General features: G+C 40.4%; 1 protein-coding gene across 1 annotated transcript in view; it reads left to right on the top strand.

The window, feature by feature from the left end:
- The window catches only part of slc4a3 (solute carrier family 4 member 3), a 39176-nt gene extending 18146 nt beyond the window's left edge, over nt 1-21030 (top strand). The window contains exons 6-23 of the mRNA XM_026377368.1: nt 91-317; nt 6878-7023; nt 8423-8603; nt 8851-8986; nt 12119-12302; nt 12989-13094; nt 13509-13693; nt 14089-14311; nt 14427-14642; nt 14736-14884; nt 15006-15200; nt 15333-15524; nt 16191-16280; nt 16377-16543; nt 16630-16883; nt 17401-17570; nt 18643-18816; nt 19885-21030. Coding sequence (XP_026233153.1) covers nt 91-317; nt 6878-7023; nt 8423-8603; nt 8851-8986; nt 12119-12302; nt 12989-13094; nt 13509-13693; nt 14089-14311; nt 14427-14642; nt 14736-14884; nt 15006-15200; nt 15333-15524; nt 16191-16280; nt 16377-16543; nt 16630-16883; nt 17401-17570; nt 18643-18816; nt 19885-19962 — 3073 coding nt within the window. The 3' untranslated portion in view covers nt 19963-21030. The remainder of the gene's footprint in view (nt 1-90; nt 318-6877; nt 7024-8422; nt 8604-8850; nt 8987-12118; nt 12303-12988; nt 13095-13508; nt 13694-14088; nt 14312-14426; nt 14643-14735; nt 14885-15005; nt 15201-15332; nt 15525-16190; nt 16281-16376; nt 16544-16629; nt 16884-17400; nt 17571-18642; nt 18817-19884) is intronic.
- Nucleotides 21031-22915: the final 1885 nt, after the last annotated feature.

The raw sequence follows: 22915 nt of genomic DNA, 5'->3' as shown, positions 1-22915 counted from the left end.
TTATATAATAATACTAATTCTACTGTGATATTATGTGGACCTTATTTTATGCTCATTTTCCCACCAGTATGTGTCTTTGCTCCCCGTCAGTGCTCCCTCAGGATCACATCCCTCAAATTTAACCACAACCCGAGGCTGGTTCTGCAGGAAGCCCATCCACCATCGACTCGCAGGCACCCAGCGGAGCAACTACGACCTGCGGGAACGGATCTGCATCGGTAGCATGACTGCTCTGGAGACTGCCGTCTACCAGCAGGTTCCCACTGATGAGGCTGAGGCCCAGATGTTGGCCAGTGCTGATCTGGATGACATGAAAAGTAAGGAATATGCTGTATAATACAGTAAAGTCAGGTGCTTCCAGGTGATGTAGCACATTCTCTGGAGGGCATATTGGACAATAGTAGCCAATGGGTTTGTGTTTGTAGCTCTGCTACAACATGTCAGTAGAACGAGAATCACAATTGTGTTGTTTATCTTTTTTACACTAACAAATACACATGAGCCTGATAACCATTATTCAGAAGAACATTGTGTTCAAATTGTTTTTCCCCTGATTGTGAGGCAGGAGCTATTTTATCTTAACCAGTCAGGAGCAAGTGAAAAAACATTTTCAGTTGGCAAGGAAACTGCACTAACTCTCCCATCTTCAGTCTCTCTGTCTAAGTCCACTTATAACAGCCTGCACAGCTACGTAGACCTCGTCCACAGTGTGTTTGCATTTCTGTCATTTCTGTCACACAGATGTTACTTTGTGGTGTCTTGTTATAACATTTAAACTGACACCCACTAGATAACCAGAAACACATTGCACATATTTAATGTTATAGTTTCTTAGCTGCACCTCTAGAATGAAAGACAGCCATGTTACAGTATTCAGACTTTATCGATGTGGTGTGAGAGTGGTGTGAATTTATTCACTTTTACTTTTGTTGGAGAGAGAAAGACATCTGCAGCTTTGAACACAAAAACAATTAATTATAAGCCTATTGACTGTTTCAACAATAGTTTCTCATTTAGGATATATAATATGTTATATGTGTAAATAAAGTAATAATAATCTATTTAGAAATAACATTTGTTTTGGTATTTTCACCTCCTCTGGTTTGAATCATTTGTAGACATGCTTGAGCAGCCTCTGCTGGTAATGTAAGGTACCACTACACAGTTGTTCCCCATACATGGATCAGAATCAGATGAAGAGTGACCTTCTCAATGGTTAAACACAATATGTTAAAAAAAGACGTTCTGAATAATCAGTATTGGAACAGTAAATAACAATTACTTAATTACTTGTGTTAAAACACAATTATTAACATTTATTTCTGACCATTGACAAGTTTTACTCACTGCTGCCTGTTGCCTTGCTCCTCTACAGGTGTCCCACACACTTCGTGTGATGAAGCCATCCCACACAGTCTCTTACTCCCACATACTCAGTTAAAAATAAGTTTCCAGCGCAATAATACAAAGAATGTAGTGAAATGACAGGATTTTCCTATAATATCTGCAACTGATTAACACATGCAGCTTGTAATAAAGAATAAACTCCAGCTTTGTTATTATTATAACAATTCCTATATATACTATATATGCTCAGTTCAGTATATGTTCAAATATTGTCACGATATATGAGACACATCAAATGTATTTCAATAATGTGTTATTGGGTAGAATGTCAATAATAAAGTTAATAGCACCATGAGAGCAGTAAATATCAGATACACCTACTGCATATACTCTTTATATTTATATGTTCTCATCTCCTCACTCTCACATAAACTGCCATTGTTGGCAGACTTTATTCTACAGTATCAAATAGCTGAAGTCTCACATTATTTCCAGTTATCTGTTGAACCTCCAGGAGAATAAATGCAGAGGGAAATGTTTAGACTAAACAGGAAAGAAAGGGTAAAAGAGAAAATAAAAAAACAAACAAAAAATATATATAAAACAGCAGAGGAGAGCGATGGTGAAGCAAAACCTTGTGCGACCAGAAAAACTCATGTATCCGAGCGTCCAGGGGCAGTAATTAACAGAGGCTGCAGTCGATTCCCCTTCAGCAGCGACCCTGCCTCTGGCTTTTCCTGCTTTACCAGAGCAGCGTAATCATTGACTGTTTAGGACCCATCTGGACACAGAAAGCAGGACACTAAGAGTCAGTCAAAACAAGCTATCGGATTTGAAGAGTGATGCTTGACATGGACAGGCTGTGTATGTCGCCACTATTACTCTTCTATTCTGACTAATCTGTACTTTAGGGTGAAATTTAAAAGACATGTGCATTATACATTGTAGATTCAGAACTGGCAAAGTTATAATCTTAGGCCTTATGACTCTGCACAATGCCCGATTAGAGATAAACATTAAACCTCAACAACTGGATAGAATGAGAAGAGTCCATGTATGGAAAAGTTGAGAGATTGCGACAGTAACAGTTTGGATTGAGCTAAACAATACAGATCCCTTTATATGGCAAAATGACATCATGAACCTTTATACACAGAATATCTTATATAAGATGTCTTACTTCCCTAACTGTAACTGAGTGTCCTGTATACATATATATACTGTACTGTATACAGTACACACAGTGTCTTTCTCCAGTTCTGAACACACTCACATATCTGCACAATGGCTTAGACATCTGTGTGCATGCATGCATACTAATAACAACGTTATAACAGCCAGGCATGTAATATTCAAGTATACTGCACATACCGAGGGTCTGCACCTTTTGTACACCAGTCAGACCATGACACCTCAAGGGGACGCACAGTTACCATGGAGATGCAGGGACAGGGATGGTGCAGCTTGCTCTGATAATTAGCACCATGATAGTCTCACTAAGGAGAGTGCTGGAGCTGATTTCTAGGTGTTAGTGTGTTATTGTCTGCGGGTTTCAGTTCAGTTCTCAGTGTAAAATTGTGCTTGAGACCGTTTGATGTATACTGGATGTGTGCATTTTGCATTTTGATGCCACTAGGGTAGAAAAGCCAGCCTCTGGAACTTGACCTTTACCCTTGTACGAACGACATGCAATATGGTTGGAAAGTGGTGGCAGCACTATGGAAACAAAAGGCATCAACTCTTGTGATCCATCCCACTGTGTGTTGGTTTCACAACAGCCACGAGGATCAATTGGCTGTGGACATTGAAAAGGGTGGCACTACCGCTCAGCTGACAAGCGGGTAGACCACCCCTTATCAACATTTTATTTGTGGACTTGCAGCTAAAGTGAATGTTTGCACCACTTACACATTTGATCTGATTGAGCATCCAAGAGAAGGGCCTCTGCCTGAGGGTGGATCTACAACTTTGCATTTTGTTTGGAAAGTTTTTTTTTTCCAACATTCAAGATTTTTGTGATTTATATTTTTGGACTGCAAGGCCAAGAAACTTGTTTTGGTTGGTTTTGTTTTGGCTGACTGGGTGCCACGTAGGAGTTGGTTAGTTTTGACACAATTCTGTGGCACAACCAATGAAAAGAGGCAGGCTGTTGGACCCAGGCTCTTCACAACAGTGACCCAGGAGGAGCAACGGCGTTTAAGTGTTCTAGGAAGCCCTGTATGAGCAGTGTGTCCACTTGGAGAGAGTGGGATAGAAGGAGGCACCGACCGCGGAGATGACAGACATTGATGGACAGGAGAACCTGGGGCTTGGGTCCTCTGAGAAGAAACGTGGCATGGATCACTATGGACCAGAACGTCGGATCAGTGTCCAAAGAGGCTTTAGCACCATAAAGCAGTACCAACATGAGCTTCACAGCTCTTTGTCCAATGTGGATGGGTTTGAGGACTTTGAAGAGTTTGTTTTGGATTTTGATGACTATGACTTGCTTGAGTCAATCCACACTCAGCTTGGGTCACCACTCGAACCTATCCGTAAGTTGTGTATAGTTGTATTTCTGTGGGAATTCACCTCTGCTCTTGCTGAGTGCCGGTACAGTCCTGTCAATTCAGTGATGGGCTTTAATTCAAATCGAAACATTTGACAGTAGGGAAAGTTACGTCAAGCTTCTGATGCAATCATAACACTAGGGGAAACTCAGATAGATGCGTATTTCATTCTATTTTTAAATGGACAGTCAATGGATGGGAGTTCACTAGTTCCCACTGATTCAAAGCCACAAACATAGCAAAGTAGTCCAGGGTATTGAGCGAATTGACACAGAGCTTGACTGCTGCTGTTTCCCGCTTTCTTATTGATCCACTGGGACCCATTTGGCTAGAGCGGAAGACATTTCATTGACAAACAATGTGTGAATTTGCTATTTTTATTCCTCTCTATGCATAGAATTATTGCACATTTACATTATTAAGGTGATTAGTCTAGAGTACTTTAGAACATTGGGTATATTTGGTACCCAAAGTGAGCCCTCTGTTTATATAAGGTGCCATGGGATTTTATTATAACTTGAAACTTTATCCTACATTTTAAAATGAAACGTTACAAAAGTTATGGTTGGTTCAAATATAGTTAATATAGTTACTTCATAGAATATAAAGCTAATAGCTTTTACTGTAAAAATGTTCAGCTGTGCAGCAGGAGGGAGTTAATGGAATGGTTAATGAATGGAAGTTAGACTGGGGTCTGGATGAGTTATGTCATTAAATAACTGATCACCTTCACATCATAGCAGTGCAGTGCGTCGCCCCAATTCTCTCACGCAGTGTTGGGTCGGATCACTTAAACATGTTTCTTAAACAAAGCCGAATGTAATAGTAATCATTAACACACTGTATAATAACTGTAGTTTATTACAAATCACCCTTTCCCCCCCCAAAACCCAGCGCCACTTTGACACCCGGCTTGGCATGTTTTATACTGCACAGCGAGGTGGTGTAATGGCGCATGAGGCAGTTTAAAAGGGGCTATAATCTACAACTGGTGTTCAGGACTACTACACCAGACTGACACCAAAGACTGAATTTATTTCATGTTGAGATCTTCATCTCTGACCCTGACTTCAAATATTTAATGACTTCAATGTCACATTTGAAGGAAGCTGGATCCTCCTCATGAAGGCAGTCCAGTTGTCATGACTCAACTTCCAGACTTCTCATCTAAAGCAGACATTCTCACTGCTGATGGAGACTCTTAGGTGACGCTGCTGCTCTACCTTAGCATTCCTCTCTTCTCCCTGTCGTGCACCGCACCACCACCATTTGTTATGTAATCCATGTTACTTAATTAGTAACTGTAATGGGATTACTGAATCTAGGAAAGTAACATGTTACATTACTGCATTACACACAAATGTAATGTGATTGCAGTAAACCCTAATGCTGGTTTCAGACCCAATTAATTGCCTCAAATTATGTCACTTAGATGAGGGTGTAGACTAAAAAAGAGTTTCACAAATCTTTGTAGTCTGCTCCCACTCTTTGGCTCAAGGCTGCATCAGCCACTCGTGTAACATGTTGTTTGTTTCCCCATTAATGTAGGAATATATCTTTCAAGCACTGTACCTTAAATTCAAAGATTCGTGACACAATGCCTAAAACTAAACTGAAAGATTAGCCGAGTCTTTGCTAATAGAAATACAAGCATATTACAGATGTAGAGGAGTATGGTTTGTGGTCATTTGCTGATTGCAGTAACATAATCCATAAAAGGAATTTAACTAATGTTCCCTTTGTTTTAGTCAAATAAAAGCTTGATTTTACATTATTTGATTATAAATTATACATATGTTGCATATCAGATTTGCAAAACAATTGTATTTCATAGTATTTCACTGAGACCACAAAGACATAGACAATCAGACACGTAGACAGAGTGGTACCTGGCAAGCAAATCTGATTATGTTTTTCGATATTGAGATCATTTTTAATAACTCTTGGCTTTTGCCTAATGTCTAAAATGCACATTACATGAACATCTGGCTGGATACGAAAGGATAGTTCAGCTGACTTATTTTCCTCAGAATTAATATAATCTAGACCATGTGTGTCTTATCATTGACCCAAGTGAACATTCAAGACCGGTCACAATGAAGCTCACTTCCAAGAGTTTGTCTCTTGAAATGAAAGACTGATTGAAGGTCTGTGGATGTCCAGCACTGCTCTTAACATTGGTTTCATTGACTAGTGCATCCTTCAGTAGATACTACCAAAGACTCAACGGATTCTAAACTATTTGTGGTACTTTGGGGTTAAATTTATTAAAAAATAATTCTAACTACATTAACTTCCATGCTGGGGACCTCCAGTTGCTCATTTAAAAGATTAAATAATCCTTTAAATTATTATATACAGTTATTCTGTATTCAGCCATTGGCTAGTGTGAGTGGGCAGCAGGAGTTTCACACTTGATGCAAATATCAGTTCTACTGATTTAACTTGTTACAGTGTAAGAATATCAAATAAAGTCCTGAGGGAGGGAGAGATATCAAAATAGCCCTGTCTGCATCAGTAACTTTGACACAGGTGATTATGAAATTAATGCTAACAAATTGTTTATTCAATTCAGGTTAATTTTTATAGCTCCAAATAACAAAAAAATCCATCTTAACTTTGCATTTATGGTAGTGATTTGTTGCACAGGAAAAGTGAAAATTCAATTATTCTTTTCAAGCTGACACATGTCTGACCACCAGTTTTGGCTTACATAGATTCTCACTCACCCATGGAACCTTTTTTGACTGGTTGATATTTTGTCAGCTGGAAACTTAAACAAACATAAATCTGATGTCTGATACTCCAGCATGGAACATGTTGTCTGACTTGGAACAGATATTTGATTTCTTCACAGTTCTCAAAAGAGCAACTGAGGCTACAGCTCATAAAATAGACCTAGTCGAATTCCTTTCTGTAATTTAGAAAAGCAATAAAGACGTTACGACCTAGTGATCTTCTGCATTTGTGCATGTTCACAGGTCACAGGTTTGAAGACAACCCCGGGGTGAGACGCCACCTGGTGAAGAAGTCGTCGCGCTGTCAGGTGAGCCGGGCCAGCAACAGTTCCACACCACTATCCAGCCTGAAGAAGAAGAAGAGGGCTGCAGAGAAGAAAACTCATGAGGTTGGCAGCCATGCTATCAGCAATGTTTTTAAGCAGCACTTTGACCACTGGATGAAAACATGCACTACAATTTAAAAGTTTGGGGTCACTTAGACATGCTCTTGTTTATTTTCTAACAGAAAACTGATCAGATACAATGTAGATATTGTTGGATATTAGTCCTGAGGTCCAGGGGAACGTTGTGATGCAAGTTTATCGTGTTAAATGACTAACTTAGAAACCCCCATTTTGCTGTTTTGTTAGCACAGCTGAAAACATTTACGTTTAATGGAAAACCTGGAGATTTCTTTGTGACCCTCAAATATTTGAACAGTGCACAACTCCAGCAGATGGTGAACTACCTGAACAGTTAGAATATCTGGCCACCCCTCAGTCCAGTGTTCTCTCATCTCTGGGTTGCTCCTCACTGACTCCTTTGGCGAAATATTGTATTTGGCTTTTCATCTGCTAAATACAGCGCTCCTGTGTGTCTGCTAGTTAGCTCTTAATTTTGTCTTTTTACGTGTGTGGTGCTAGGCAGGTACCCAGGCCACCAAGAAACATTAAAAGCAATTTTGGTGAAGTTGCCAAACCGCAGCACTGCAAGCTCATTGGTCACGTGATGCACCAAAAGTAATTTTCCCATAAATCATTATAAACCTGGTCCAGCATGATTTGGAAAATCTAGAAAAGTTATAGGATTACTTAATTTTTCATGTCTGCAGGCAGACATGAAAAAAAACATGAAGTGCTTTTTTTCCCTCAAAGCAGCTACCTATGAACCAAAATGCAAAGCAAAATGCAACAATGATTGATAAAGTCTTCAGCGCTTTCAACTGAATTGTACAGTTAGTAATTCCCCATGTTTTTCACCACAAATGACCCCTCTCACATTACTCATAGTCATTTGATCCAGTGTCAATAAAAAATATTGAGCGTTAAACATGAATCCAAAGCTCCTGGAGTGTAGCCTCAATGAAAGCACATTCCTCTTCATAAACTTCATGGCTAGTCACCAGACCATACTTAACTACAAAATTGTTCACCTCAGCTTGACCCCAGAAATGGTACAAAACACAAATCATAACAGTCATCTTGTGTTGCTCTGTTAAAAACTCTCTCCCTGCTGGAATGTTACAGAATGTCCCTCCAAACTATTTGGTTACACTTTACCATCATTTTTCCAACATAAACATGTGCCGTTGGTTATTAATGTTTTTGTTTTCTCTGTACAGTAGGTCTTGGTAAATGAAGTAATAAAGTAGAACATGGGAAAATAAATTCCATTTAAGATGAGAAATGGGAAAATTACAAAGGACATTCACTTGATGTTCCCAGACACTTGATCATGCAACATCAACAGCATAATAGATACAGTGTTTTCTCCACTATGTATTAACAATACTCCAATGTACTTTAGCTGTTTGTGGAGCTGAACGAGCTGATTGTGGAGAAGGACCAAGAGATGCGTTGGAAGGAGCGAGCTCGTTGGATCAAGTTTGAAGAGGATGTGGAGGAGGAGACGGATCGCTGGGGCAAACCTCATGTGGCCTCGCTCACCTTCCGCAGCTTATTGGAGCTTCGCCGCACCATCACAAATGGTAGATAATGCCGCCATGTGCTCGTGGTGCCATTGTTAAGGCTTATTTATTTCTATGTGCAGCTGAAATTAAAAAAGAAGCACAACTCATCTTTGGTAGACACTAGTGTCATGCATTAGTACTTGGTAAGCTTGTAGCTTCTCTTAATTTCTCCATAGTAGCATTTACCTAATCTCAGGACTAATAACATAGCCAATTCAGTCTTAGCAGCATTTTATCTTTGTCTTTCTCTACCTCCCTTCACTAGGTGCCATCCTTCTGGACCTCGAGCAGAATTCTCTGCCTGGCATCGCTCATCTGGTGGTAGAGACGATGATCATCTCTGATCAGATTAGAGCTGAAGACAGACCCAGCGTCCTACGGGCTCTGCTTCTCAAGCACAGGTCAGGAATCTTATCTTATCTTATAGCTATCTGCTAAACAAAAGTGTGGATGTTATAGTTTTATAGGCAAAAGTGAGAACTGGTGAAAGTAGATTTTGTTTTAATGCAGGTGATAGCAATAAATCAAATTCAAAGTCATTAAAGTTGATTGCCTTTATGATATAATTATTTTCTAGGTTTTGATCTCTGGGCCTGAACACACACTCCTGTGTGCAATTTTAGCTGCAGTGTTAGTTACCATGGCAACATCAACCATCTTTGTGAGATCAAAAAGACACAAATTAATCCCAAAGTTAACTGACTAAACCCTCAACTCCTGCTTCATGTTACAGACCCCGAAGAAAAACATTATCTTAGATTGAGCTGCCTTTTTATCCACATATTAACAGACCTGTCAGTGTATGGAAGTGTGGATGCAACTTTGTTTACAGTTTGAGCAAGGATTGGGAGTATGTCCACACGGGGAAGTCCTAGCCCTCTTCCTGCTCCTCATTAATCATTATTCTGTCGTGGTGTTTGTTTAAGAAAGCCTAACTCGGGACTACTGAGCAAGGGAATTTCCAAAAGTGACATTTAACAAGACTTGGCAAATCCACTGGTGTACTTCTTTGGGCTTGACTAAACTGCAACTGTCAAGACTTCACTGTAGCTAAACTGGTACTTGCAATGTAGATGTTCAGATTTAACTGTGCATGCATATACAAGAGTGGGTGTTCAAGCTGATATATGAAAAAAAAAAAAAAAAACATATGAACTTGCAAGGTTGAAACCAGAATCAGTAGAATCATTTTTATAAATGCAAACATACATGAGAGGTGTTCTGTTTTTACCAACAGGGTCAACTGTTATTCTAGCCTGTAAGGTTTTTGTGCTTTGTGCCTTGTGCAGGTTCTTTCCAGCCAACCCATGCAGTCACTCTTGGCATCAGGGTCGATGGTGGTGTTGGAAATTATTGGGTGTGATATTGATAAGCAATGCAAGTGGTTTTACAGTGGGGATAGAGCATAGGACATAGTACACAGGTGTCAGAATCTAAACTCAACATGGCATTGGTGAGAAGAACCTGACTCAGATCCTGTCAGCTGTCCCATTTCACTACTAAGGCTCAGGAGGAGATAGTTACATCAGATCCTGTGCACCGCTAAATACACTGTCAAATAAATATCATGTAGATGTAACACATGTGACGTCATCTCCTCATTCGGACTTATTGATAGTTACTGGAATGGACACTCCAGCTAAACTGACCTAACACACAGGGCCAATGGAACAGTCCCCTGCCCACAGAGCATTATAGATTTTTTTATAGAGTTTATAGAGTTACATATTGGAGAAAAAACATAAATGTCAGCTGTCAGACTGAATTACCAGAGGAGATGATACAAAATGATACAAAAATACTGTGGATGATGGTTTTCATTCTCACTCATTCTGCAGCTAATATTTAGCACAGTATAATCACGTCTACTTACAGTAGATGAAAAATGCCAAGTGATGTGTGTTCTCCCTGCTGATAAAATGCATGCTTTGCATTTACAGCTGCATCTTTATACACAGGTAGCTTGTGTAGACTCTCACATCCTGCACCCAACGGATCATTACAGTCATATAAGAAGCATTTTTAGCTCTGTTACCACACTCCATAGATGATGTCGGCCTTTTAGCTTGTCAGTCATCTGCTGACTATTGGACAAATGGTCATGAAACCTTTACCAACATTTATGGTCCCCAAAGAATGAATCCTAATGACTTTGCTGATTTCACCCTAATGACCTTGGTGATTCACTGACATTTCTTCTTGTACCACCAGCAGGTTTACAGAGTGGAATGACATTAGGTTTCTCTTCAGGAGAACATGTTTTAGTTCTTCCTATTCCCTTGTCTGTACACAGCTCTACTTAAGCCAGTCCAGTGGATGACTCACCCTCTGTTAAGCCAGAATAGCGCAGCCAGCATCAAGTGTGATGACAATACTTCCATATTACTAGCATTGTGGTTACCAGATTTCTTGTTTGACTAAATCCTAACATACACAAGATGGGTTTTGCACACATGCTCACAAAGAATGTGCACAACCCGTTGCACAGAAAACAAGCCGGCCAGCTGACTTTCCTAAGAGTGGATCATCCTGCATTCATTCCATCTTTCACAGTCTTTCCACATAAATTCCCAGCATGTCACTGGCTGCTTCCACAGGGAATGAAATGCTCTGTCATTAGAGTCATCACAGATCTGAGATATCAGATTTATGATGTGGAAAGAAACACACTGCGGTGCAGCTACAATTGAGCTCATCACTTACTCAGACCACTTCAAAGATTCTCTGGAAACAACTCAAGCACTCTCTTCAGTGTCACACCTTGTTCTTTTGTCTCGGGGTGCTGTCACATCCGATTTGGGCGCCATTTTATTGGAATTGTCGGCCTAATGAATGAGGTGATATCACTCGTGATGGCAGTGATGTAATGAAGTTGTGTTAGAAAAAAGTTGGCTGGTAAGACACAAAATTCTTGGAAGGGAAATGTGTTTATCCTCGTACTCACAAAATGAGGCTGCACAGAATATTCTCTGGCTGTTTTGTTGGTGTTCAAGTGCGAATATCACGTTAGTAAAGCGACTTTGTCAGCTCAGATGTTCTCATCACAGCTTTCAACTTAGCTTGACCTGAAAAGTGGTGTGGAGTCAGAAGGATTTCACTGATGACTTTTCGAATTCATAGACAGCATTTGTTTGTGCGTGAAGTAAAACGGTAGTAGTCTAATGAAACGTAGGTGATCTCCTTACATCATGAGGTTGACAGTTAGGGACAGTTATCGGGTGGCAAAATATGGTACTAGCTTTCTTTATAATCGGTAACAACGTTTTTAGATACAGTTTGTACAGTATGTAACCTTTTCAAACTTTTTAGTTAGAGAAGACAATATTTCTGCTCTGGTGCATTTCAGAGCTTCTTATCTACTGTATATCTATTTCGTAATGACGAGTGTGGTCTGCAGCAGAGCATAGCATAGATCAGAAAGTGCCAAGTGTTCACACTTGGCACTTAAACATCTCTTAAACATCTCAAAGCACAGCTACAACGTTACAGATTTGCTACCATGGCTGAAGACTTCTTTGTGTGTTTCTCTACAGCCATCCCAGTGATTTTAAACATCGTTTTCACCGCCACCACTCATCCAGCAGCCTACATGGTACCTTCAATCACAACCACGTCCACGACACTGATGTGCCACTAGTGACTGAGGAGGTGGATGAACACCAGGATAACAAAGGACCTTTATATGACCCCAAACAAGACGTGTTCGTCAGTCTGTTTGTAAGTTTCAAGAATTGATTATATTCACACTTGTGTCTCAGTCTGAGAGGATGGTAACAGAGGTCTAGGACACATGACATCTGGATGATGATAGACTGTGCCATAGCTGAAAAATGGCAGGCAGACACCACAGTAACACACGGAATACTATTTACCGAAGCCAAAGAAAGTGATTAACTAGTTTTGACAAGAATCCATTTGGATAATGGAACTCAGCTATCTAAATGGAGGGAGATAAAAGCAGCGCTGAGCTGTCTTGTTCTAGTTTGTGGATTGTATTAAGTTCTAAGAACCAGCATTAAGCAAAGATTTCACCCTGATTACTCTAAAGTTCTGATGTTAGGGTGGTGGCTCTCGTATTGTTCTTTGAAACACCCCTCCATGAGGTCAGAAGTCACGGAGGTAGTCCAACAAAGCAAGCCTCTGTGGGCCACATGTGTTGAATTATGTTCTTAGTCAGCTTACAGGTGCTTCTAGTTAAAGCCTCTTGATGCATTAACTGTGAAAACTAAATGTTCCCTATGGCTCTAACACTTGGCAAATTTGAAACAGCCTATTAAAAAAAAAAAAATCTCTTCAGACTTTAAACACCAGTTGTGCAGTTGTGTGGTTTAAAGTGAATTGCATTAGAATATTATTGCTCATACATGCATTATAATAATATTCGTACTGGTCTTCCCTCCAAGAAATCACTCCACCCTCTGCCTCCTGAGAGCTATCCGGCTACGGCCAGATCGTTGAAACTCCTCGCAAAAATTCCCAAAGATGCTGAAGCTGTCATCGTTTTAGTTGGTAAGCTTGGGGAGTTTCATACATGAATTAGAGGGATTTTTTATCTTCTTTGTTTTATAAACTGTAAAGAGATGAATCTGCTTATTGCCAAGTCTCCAGTAGTCTGGATCCCAAAGATCAAACAGCAGAATGACTTCTGGTTCCTCATTGTTTATAGTCTGTCCTGCTGTTAATGTAAAGTCAACACTTCTGCAGCTGCTTTGCTCTTCCCCCTTAGGTCATGGAAAGCTAGAACTGTAAAGCCGCACAATGACTTGATTTGGCGTTAACAGCAAATTAGCACCGCAAAAGATGTTAAACGGCAGCAGATTTATTCCTGTTGTGATATTTTCAGAATAAACAGGTGATGAAAGGAAATCTGGAAAATCAAAAGCTAAAGACTTGTGTGTGTGTGTGTGTGTGTGTTTTTGTCAGGTTGTGTTGACTTCCTGGAGCAGCCAGCCATGGCCTTTGTTAGGCTGAGCGAGGCTGTGCTTCTGGAGTCAGTGTTGGAGGTTCCTGTCCCTGTTCGCTTCATTTTTGTCCTGCTTGGTCCCAGTCAGTCCAACGTGGACTATCATGAGATTGGACGATCCTTTTCCACTCTCATGTCGGACAAGGTTGGTGTGGAATTTTCCTCATTTCAGTCCTCGGAAACAAAACATCACAAAACAAAAGGAGAGCAGTGTTAGTATTTGTGCACCAAATAAAAGAAATGGTTTTGCACTTTGAAAAATGGAAGGAAGGAAATTTTTTATTGTTGTTTAATTAAATTTTATCTGATACATAACTAAATTCTTGTTAAAAAGATGACAAGGAAGAAAAACTGCAAAGAAGGTACTAATCACCCCAATCAAAGTAGTGAGCAGAAGAGCTACTTGGGTTTTGTAGTCATGCTAAAAAAAGATAATACTAATAATTACTATTCACTAGTGATGCATCAAACCCAAGGCCAACTGTGAATTGCAGCTTGTATCTTGCCTTGTTTCTTACATCCAGTTGTATTTTGCTGTAGAACTTCCACGAGGTGGCCTACTTTGCTGATGACAGACAAGACCTCCTGAATGGCATCAATGAGTTCTTGGACTGCAGCATCGTCATTCCGCCCTCAGACGTGGAGGGCAAAGACCTCCTGAAGACGGTGGCTGATTTCCAGAAGCAGATGCTGCGCAAGAGGAAGGAACGAGAACTCAAGAGACACCACTCTTTGTCTGGAATGGTGCAGGACAACAACAAAGGTGCGTGGTTGAGTCTCTAAAGAGCCTCTTTTTATACTTCTAGACTGTTTATACTTTATTTTAATGTTACAATGATCAGCAGTACCTTTTTTATATAATGTAACTAACCCCCTAGAAACGGCTCCAGAGGAGGAGGAGGAGGCCGACCAGGATGTGGACCCCTTAAAGCGCTCGGGGATCCCATTTGGAGGCCTGATCCACGATATCCGCCGCCGCTACCCGCACTATGTGAGCGACTTGAAGGACTCCCTGGACATGCAGTGCATTGCTGCTGTCATCTTCATCTACTTTGCAGCGCTGTCGCCAACAATAACCTTTGGAGGGCTTCTGGGTAAACCGACGTTTGACACAACATGAAGACATTACCATGTCATTGTCATGATTATGTGTTTTGAATGTGTCTTTTGTTTATTTTTGCGTACAGGAGAGAAAACAGAGGGCATGATGGGAGTGACTGAGCTTATTGTGTCGACTGCTACTCTTGGAGTTATATTCTCTCTGCTTGCTGGTCAGCCTCTTCTCATCATTGGCTTCTCAGGACCCTTACTGGTGTTTGAAGAAGCCTTTTATAAGGTATTTTACAGTATATAATCTGCAATAGCACTCACAGACTCTACTAACATTCCCCAGTTTTATAAAATCAGTTTTATTTTGCCTGATCATGTAACTAACAGGTCTGTGTTTTTTTACTCAGTTCTGCCAGGCCCACAATTTTGAGTACCTGACTGGTCGAGTATGGATCGGTTTCTGGCTCATCTTCATCGTCCTGGTGATTGTGGCAGCAGAGGGCAGCTTTCTTGTTCGCTACATCTCGCCCTTTACCCAAGAGATTTTTGCTTTCCTCATCTCGCTCATCTTCATTTATGAGACCTTCTCTAAACTCATCAGGGTACGTTCTTCAGCTCTCCCTGTAGCCCTGTAGGAACTTGGACCGTAAAAATACCTCACTTCCTTATATTCATAGGGAGCTGGTAAGACTAAACAAAAGAGGAGACATTAAGATTCTCCTCTTTTCCCCCAGGTGTTTCAGGAGCATCCGCTGATGGCAATATACCCCAGTGAGTCCACACCAGCCACTGGATTTTACGATATTGAAACCCCCATCTTCAACCAGCCCAACACTGCTCTTCTGTCTCTGGTCCTTATGATGGGCACTTTCTTTGTTGCTTTTTTCCTCAGGAAGTTCCGCAACAGTCGTTTTTTAGGTGGCAAGGTAATCTCTAAAAAGCTTACACCCAGCATTTAACCACTGCATGAATGTTAGTAACATTTAATATGACTCTATAAAGCTTTCCTCTGTTAGATTATATTATGTTTACATCCTGTATTTCTCACCGAGAACCAGTGTGTGAATCCTTGAATCCTTGAATGCATTTCGGACCTCACAAAACACCTGCAAAGCTATTTTTTTTAGAGAACTGTTAAACCTTCATTGTTGGGTCTTCTTCTTCTCGAATTTTGGAACATCTCCAAGCCTATTCACACATTATTGCGATTAACTGTTGAGCTGGAATAGTAATTATTTCCTGCATGGACAATTTCAATTCTGGCACCAATATTTCTCCCAGTGGTAGCATCTATGAACTCTAATGAAACACAACCACACCAAGGAGTTCAGTTTTTGGGTGTCTTAAATCTGGAAGCACATCAGGAACAGCCATGGATCATCTGAACTGATCTGATCTGATCTGATCTGATTATCCTGATGATTCATCTTTTTTCACTCAATAGAACTAAACACAGACTTTAAATACTAACACTGATGAATGTTGCAGTGGATGTTTGCCTTTCTTCTTGTTTTTGCTGTAGCTCTGGTTTGGTGAAGAGAGCTTTTTATATCTCTCTAGTAGTGTAATGTATTTGTTCTTGATATCTTCAGGCCAGAAGAATCATCGGTGACTTCGGAATCCCTATTTCAATTTTGGTTTCAGTAATGGTGGATTACTCCATTACTGACACTTACACGCAGGTAGCTCAAAATGCAATAACTGAATTACATTATATTACAGCTGTAAGAAATCAGTACCTTTATGTACTTAATATTTACCCATGTTTGTCCTTTTAGAAACTCAACGTGCCATCTGGCTTTTCAGTCACATCTCCAGAAAAGAGAGGTTGGTTCATCAGTCCCTTTGGTGACAAACATCCTTTTCCCACCTGGATGATGGGAGCATCAATCATCCCTGCACTTCTTGTCTTCATTCTCATTTTCATGGAAACTCAGATCACTTCGTACGTACAGTATGATTACCGACAGAGGTAATGCTCCCATTGTTCCTACTTTTATTAATTTTGCTGTTTTTCATCCAATCTCGCAGACTGATAGTCAGTAAGAAAGAACGCCGCCTGGTTAAAGGCTCAGGCTTCCACCTGGATCTACTGCTCATTGTGACCTTGGGTGCCATCTGCCCGCTTTTCGGCCTGCCGTGGCTCACTGCGGCCACTGTGCGCTCTGTCACTCATGTCAATGCGCTCACGGTCATGAGCAAGGCCACCGCTCCAGGTGAAAAGCCGGTGATCCAAGAAGTGAAAGAGCAGAGGCTGACCGGGCTTCTTGTCGCTGTTCTTGTCGGTAAGAGGAAAATGGGGAGGTGGGAGATGTAGGGATTAAAAAAAAAGCAAATCAGCAAGTAGTCAGTGAGCCAATTCAGCAACATTTACATTCTGTTTACAATTTGACTTTAAAATGAACAAAATATGCATCTTCTTTTAAACTCCAGATGTAATGACTAACCCTTCCAGCACAATATCTGGTTTCAATCAAGGTACCCAAAGTAGTCTTGAGTGTGATTTGATCCAGTTTGGGTTTCCAGCCATAATGAGTCATCATGATTGTTGAGCTTTCTTTGATTGAGATGCTGTTTGGTTGAAGAATTTTCAGATTATCCCAAATAGCATCACGAACAAGGCAACTGAACAATGATGCGTGATAAACAAATAAACGGCAATGACAGTGTGTTTCTCATGAGGGATGTTCTCTTTCTGCATGTATAATTCTCCCTACCGTTGCATTATGATCTCATTGTTCATTTTACAAAAGCAGTAATATCAATTGAAAGCCCTTCACTGAACCCCTCTCTGCCCATCAGGTATGTCCATGGTGATGACAGATGTGCTCCGCCTCATCCCTCTGGCTGTGCTCTTTGGCATCTTCTTGTACATGGGGGTTACTTCCCTGACTGGCATCCAGCTTTACGAACGCATCACCCTTATGGTCACGCCGGCCAAGCATCATCCAGACCACATCTACGTCACCAAGGTAACCCAAGAAAAAAGAACGTTTGCATGACCTTGTCTTCTATTATTAGTGGTGAGATGAAGAAACCACACCCCAGCAGAGTGGTGACGGAGGCAGAGTCCATGCAACCAGAAACCAAACGGGGGGTTCATCTTTAATGTTAGACTTAACTCCTGGTTTTTGCAGCTACGCAAATCATGGATTCCACCACATGCAGCAAATCTGTAATTTCTGTACTAACATAGACATGTTTGGTAAGCATTACCATAACGCTTCCTAGAGTTTTGACCCCAAACACAAAGTTAGCTCAAGAGTTTAGACTCTGGCTGTCTGTCACTGCGACAGCCATTGCTCTGCTGCCTTACTATTTAACTTTAAGTTCAGTTTATAGACCCTCACAAACTCTGTTGAGTTTATATCCGTGTGTGTGTGTGTGTGTGTGTGTGTGTGTGTGTGTGTGTGTGTGTGCTTGTTTGTGTGTGTGCAATCATGGCATTGAAATGTCATGTAGCGCTTAGATACAGTGATCTCTTCGTAGTGAGTATCCCATATGGCAGATCTGATATTTAATTTAATTTATTTTATTACAAAGCTGTTTTCTGTTTTATTGCCCACTTAAATCAGCCTGCATGTATTCTAAAAGTGGCACTGTTAATCTGAAGGACCAGACAAAGAAACACAGTAACAGTGCCCAATTTCCATTCTGAATTTAGTTAAACAGACAGATCAGCAACTCTCTCTGCATGTTTTAGCCATACACTAGTCACAGCCAGTGCAGGCTGCCAGCTACTGATCATGGTGACCTACAGACCAAAAGACACTAAGACATCACACCCATCCACACTCACAGCTAAAACCACGGTTGGATAAAGATGTTAAGTTTATGCTTTAAAAAAAATGACTGTGTTGCATATTTCACACACAAAACAAAAGACACAGTATTTATCACTAGATGGAGCCAAAAACATGTAGGATTTATTTTATGCAGGGAAAATGTTTGGGAATGTGTCTTTATATGTGTCCCTGTGTGTCTGTTCTGTGGTCTATGGTATTTTGGTTTTCTCCCCATTAACCACCATGTGTGTTGCTTCAGGTGAAGACATGGCGTATGAACATGTTCACCATCATCCAGCTGGCGTGCATTGTGACTCTGTGGGTAGTGAAGTCTAGCGTGGCCTCCTTGGCGTTCCCCTTCGTCCTCATCATGACGGTGCCGCTGCGACGCCTCGTCCTCTCCGGGATCTTCGAAGAGCGTGAGCTGCAGGCGGTGAGTTGGGCAGCAAAAGACTTCCAGTAATGGCTTAATCTGTGCCACAATTATTTGAAAATGCTACATACGAACTTAACGAGTAACACTTCTGATGATTTCCTCCGCTGTGTTCATGGGCAACTTTCTCATCTAAATATTTTTAAATGATAGGCAAATATTTCTTTTTGCTCTGGGTCCTAACCAGAAAAAGATTAACTGTCCCTTTTGCAGCCAGGATACATGTTTTCTTGGTTACATCCCCCTAACCCATACATGTCATCAATGTCAAATTAAAACCGCCTATTTCCCAAATGTCAACTGTTTCAGGAGCTAGAATAAACAGCTTTGTTCTTAACTTAGTCATGTTTGTTTCGTGTTCATCCAAAGGTCTCATGAACCCAATACACTGTAAAATTGCCTAGCACAACCTTAAAATGAACTTAGGCTCTGCAATCTAGACTCCTAACTGTATGAAACATGTTCACACATATATACATACAGTACAGTACTTGGCAAATGGCAAAAAATGGCAAATGTTGCCGCAACAGGTTGTGTCACTGATTTCAAGAGCTCTCTGCAGGCAGTGTCTGCACATAGGAAGACATCTTCCTTATCTGATTTGAACGTCTAAAGATGGACACTGTCATATCGTACATATGCTAAAGTCTACTGAGGCAAATGGTTGTTGACTGGATTTTACAATTGCAAAAGAGATCTGATCTTCTTATTAAATAATTTTTTTACTAATTACTAAATGAGCCGTGTGCTGGTAGTAGCATCATACTTGACATATATTCATGTGGTTAGTGACATTCTTCTTAGATAACTCTTAATAAAGAAAGTAAATACTTTTTTCTATCCTACTTAGTAGATGTAAGCAGTTTAATTGTTGAATTAATCCTTAAAACACATCACAACTTAAGTGAGGCCACAGACCCTATGTTTGATGTGGTCTCCATCTGATAGTTTAGTACAGTGTTCAAACAAACCAGTCAGAAGTGCGCCAGAGGTTGTTACATATGGTCAGGTAAATTTGGACTTGAGTAAACTTTGAATCAAAATGAGTAATAATTTGCCTTTTTACAGCTGGACTGTGATGAAGATTCTCCCAACTTTGATGAGGACGGACGAGATGAGTACAATGAGATCCACATGCTCGTATAAATTTAAATTGGACCAAACCAATAAAAACCTCCTCCATCCTCCACTCCAGAACGACCGGAGCAAGCCTTTTCACTGTCATGGGGTGGGGGCGGGGGGTAGCTGTAGTTAAGTGAGAGGAGCAACCATAATGGTGTTTATAAAATATACAACAGCTGTAGCTGGATAGCTCCTTCTGACCTTTTAGCTTATTTTTTTAAAGAGCACATCTGATGTTAGATCTTTGTGGTGGTGGTGTTGTGTTAACCTCCCTGAAGATGTTCTGTCAGAGACCAGAGTACGCTACATGAAGTGGATGATGCAAATCTTACCAAACACTTCACTTAAAAGAACGTTTAATCCAAATTTGATCCTATCTGTCCCTTTAATTACTCTGCAGGTTTTGGGCATAAGTGCAATGATGATGGTGTTCTCTAGAACTCCAGCAGGTTGGGCTCACTTTGGCGCTGAATGTGGAAAATTTGGGTCAATTTCTTACTTTATGAAGGAACTGAACTTTTATTGAAGTTTATTTTTGTGTAGGTGAATTTACCCTAAATCTTAAAGCCCTGAATGAATTTCACTGCCTGCTTATGTAGCTGCCTTTTTCCTTTGTACTACTGATATTGCCTATACAGGAGGTTGTAGTGGAGCAAACAAACAGTTAAGTTGTCCTTCTCCTCTCTGTACAGGCTTTAAGTAATGAGCACTTTGACTGGCTGAAAGGTCACATTGGGCGCTGCCAACAAAGATCCCTGGCGCAAAGCCGCCTCTCTCAATGTATTCTCCCTGAGAAATCGGGGAGCTACCACAGAGACTGAGCAAGCTTCTTCAGTAGGTGTTACTGTACTTTGTTAAGTGTTTAATGCCCAGCATACCAGTCTACTGACCTTATTGTTGTGACCTTGGATGTATGATGTATAACCCAGTCTCAACCTTATTTTTCTACTTTGTTATATCTATTTATCCTGTGTCCTTTGGACTTTGGCCATCCCAGTGATGTTTAGACTCCAAATATCTTCCGTGAGTTAGGATAAAAATAAAAACACTATGTAGGTTGACACACTCAAAACAGAAAATATTACAGTCATTATTCATCATTTCTTATTTCCATAGTTCGGTGCATTTTTCACAGAAGTCATGGAAAAAGCATAGAAATTAAGCAAACACACAAGCACTGAAAAATGCTGGGGAACAGTTGAGCGTTGGCAGAACGTATGAATGATGCGTTGTACAATGAGATTGTGTGTGCAGAGTAGTTTGGAAATACAAAGAGATTTAGTGTTTAACCTGCTACATTGTGAGTATTTTTCAGAAACCTTCCCTCTGACCTACAGAAACAGAAAGTCCCACCGTAGGCTACATTATGTAAGCAATGCACAATCGCAAAGCGTGATTCTTGTGTTGCTCCCATTTACACTAAATGCAAGAAATGTATATGGTTTCCCTCACACCAAGATATCGGTTTGTTCGGGTTCAGTGTGTGGTGGACAAAAAGGTTTCTGTAAATAGTTGTCAAATATACTTCAACTATGTTTTGTCGTATTCGCCAGATGATTTTGATGCTGCACATAGAAAATCTACTATACGATCTACTAAAAGAAGAAAAAATCCCAAGTGCTTAAAAGTGAAGCACAGTTTATGGCGTTCTAAAACGTAGATTAAACATCTGTACTTAAGGATCGGCAGGGGATGGTAATTTATGTGAGCCAAGTCTGCCAAATGACTAAATGTATGCTAATGACAAGGATTAGTATATCTCATTTCATAAACATTATGAGCCATAAAAGAATTCTGTCTCAGGGGAAACTGACCTTTGATCTGTAAATATTGCCTTCAAGCCTTTAGTTTGTTTTTTGTTTTGTTTTGTTTTGTTTTTGTGTACATAAAGCGGTCAAGGCAATCCAACACTTGCAGTGTAAAGATATATATGTGGCACAGAGTGCAGCCACTTGTGTTGCACAATGGAGAAAAAGAGGTCAGGAGAAGAGAAACATGTCCTTATTCTAGTGCAGTGACATGCAGCTTTAACTCTTCAGGCCTCTACTGTACTCTAAAGCTGTACTTTGATGTAAAGTGTACACCTGCTGGAGACTATATTTAGTCCTGCAGCTCCCCAAGTTAATGAGTTACTGAATGTGCTTTACATTAGAACGCTACAGGAGTTTCATTTAAAATTGGCTGTGCTGCACATGACATTTGCAACCATGTGTTAATGTTTCAAGGTTTACACTTGTGGTAAACTGAGGGCAAAGACACTACGCTTTCCCCATTACATTGGCCCCACTGTGTTCGGGCATCATTGAATGTAAATGTTTGGCTGCCTGTATTGTCAGGCATGTGATTTTGTTTGTCACATTTAGCTAATCTGATTAGCAATTCAAGTTGTTGCATGACCAGAAACAAACATGGCCTATGCTAACAATGAGAAAAAAAGAAACACGGATATTTTTTTCAAGTTTCAAGTTTTGTTTGAAATTTGTAGTTTTGATTTTATTTTTTGAGACATGGTGTCCCCACGTCCATTGTTTAAAAGTCGTCTGTTGAGTAGATTACCACTTTCAATTTGAATCAATTTCAACTACGTCTTCAAAAACATTAATACTATTCAGGTCCCCAAAAGGACATGATCTGTGTCCTCCAGAGGCCTTTAAGCGAGAAGCCTTCTATCAGCAATTTGGCACTTTAGATTCCTTTCTTTTAAATTTCAACCGAAAGCAGCGTATTTTCTTCTGCACAGACCTTTGTCATGAATTGACATCCATATGTGACAACCACAGGTTTGTGGTCAGTTAATTAAATGCACAAAACTTAACAGTGCAGTCTAACGAGAAACAAAGATGTGCACCAGCTGTGATTGTCTGGTCAAAAAAACACTTGATTCAAATTAGTTTGTTTCATTTATTTGTTGGCCACAGTGCTTGTTGGAAGGGATCTGTCGTGTAAATGCAGGAGAGTTATACATCCGCTGCACAGG

This window comes from Anabas testudineus, chromosome 21, assembly GCF_900324465.2.
Source record: "Anabas testudineus chromosome 21, fAnaTes1.2, whole genome shotgun sequence".
Classification (NCBI taxonomy): Eukaryota; Metazoa; Chordata; class Actinopteri; order Anabantiformes; family Anabantidae; genus Anabas; species Anabas testudineus.
Note: the sequence above shows the minus strand (reverse complement) of the source record. Positions and strands in the feature narration are given on the sequence as shown.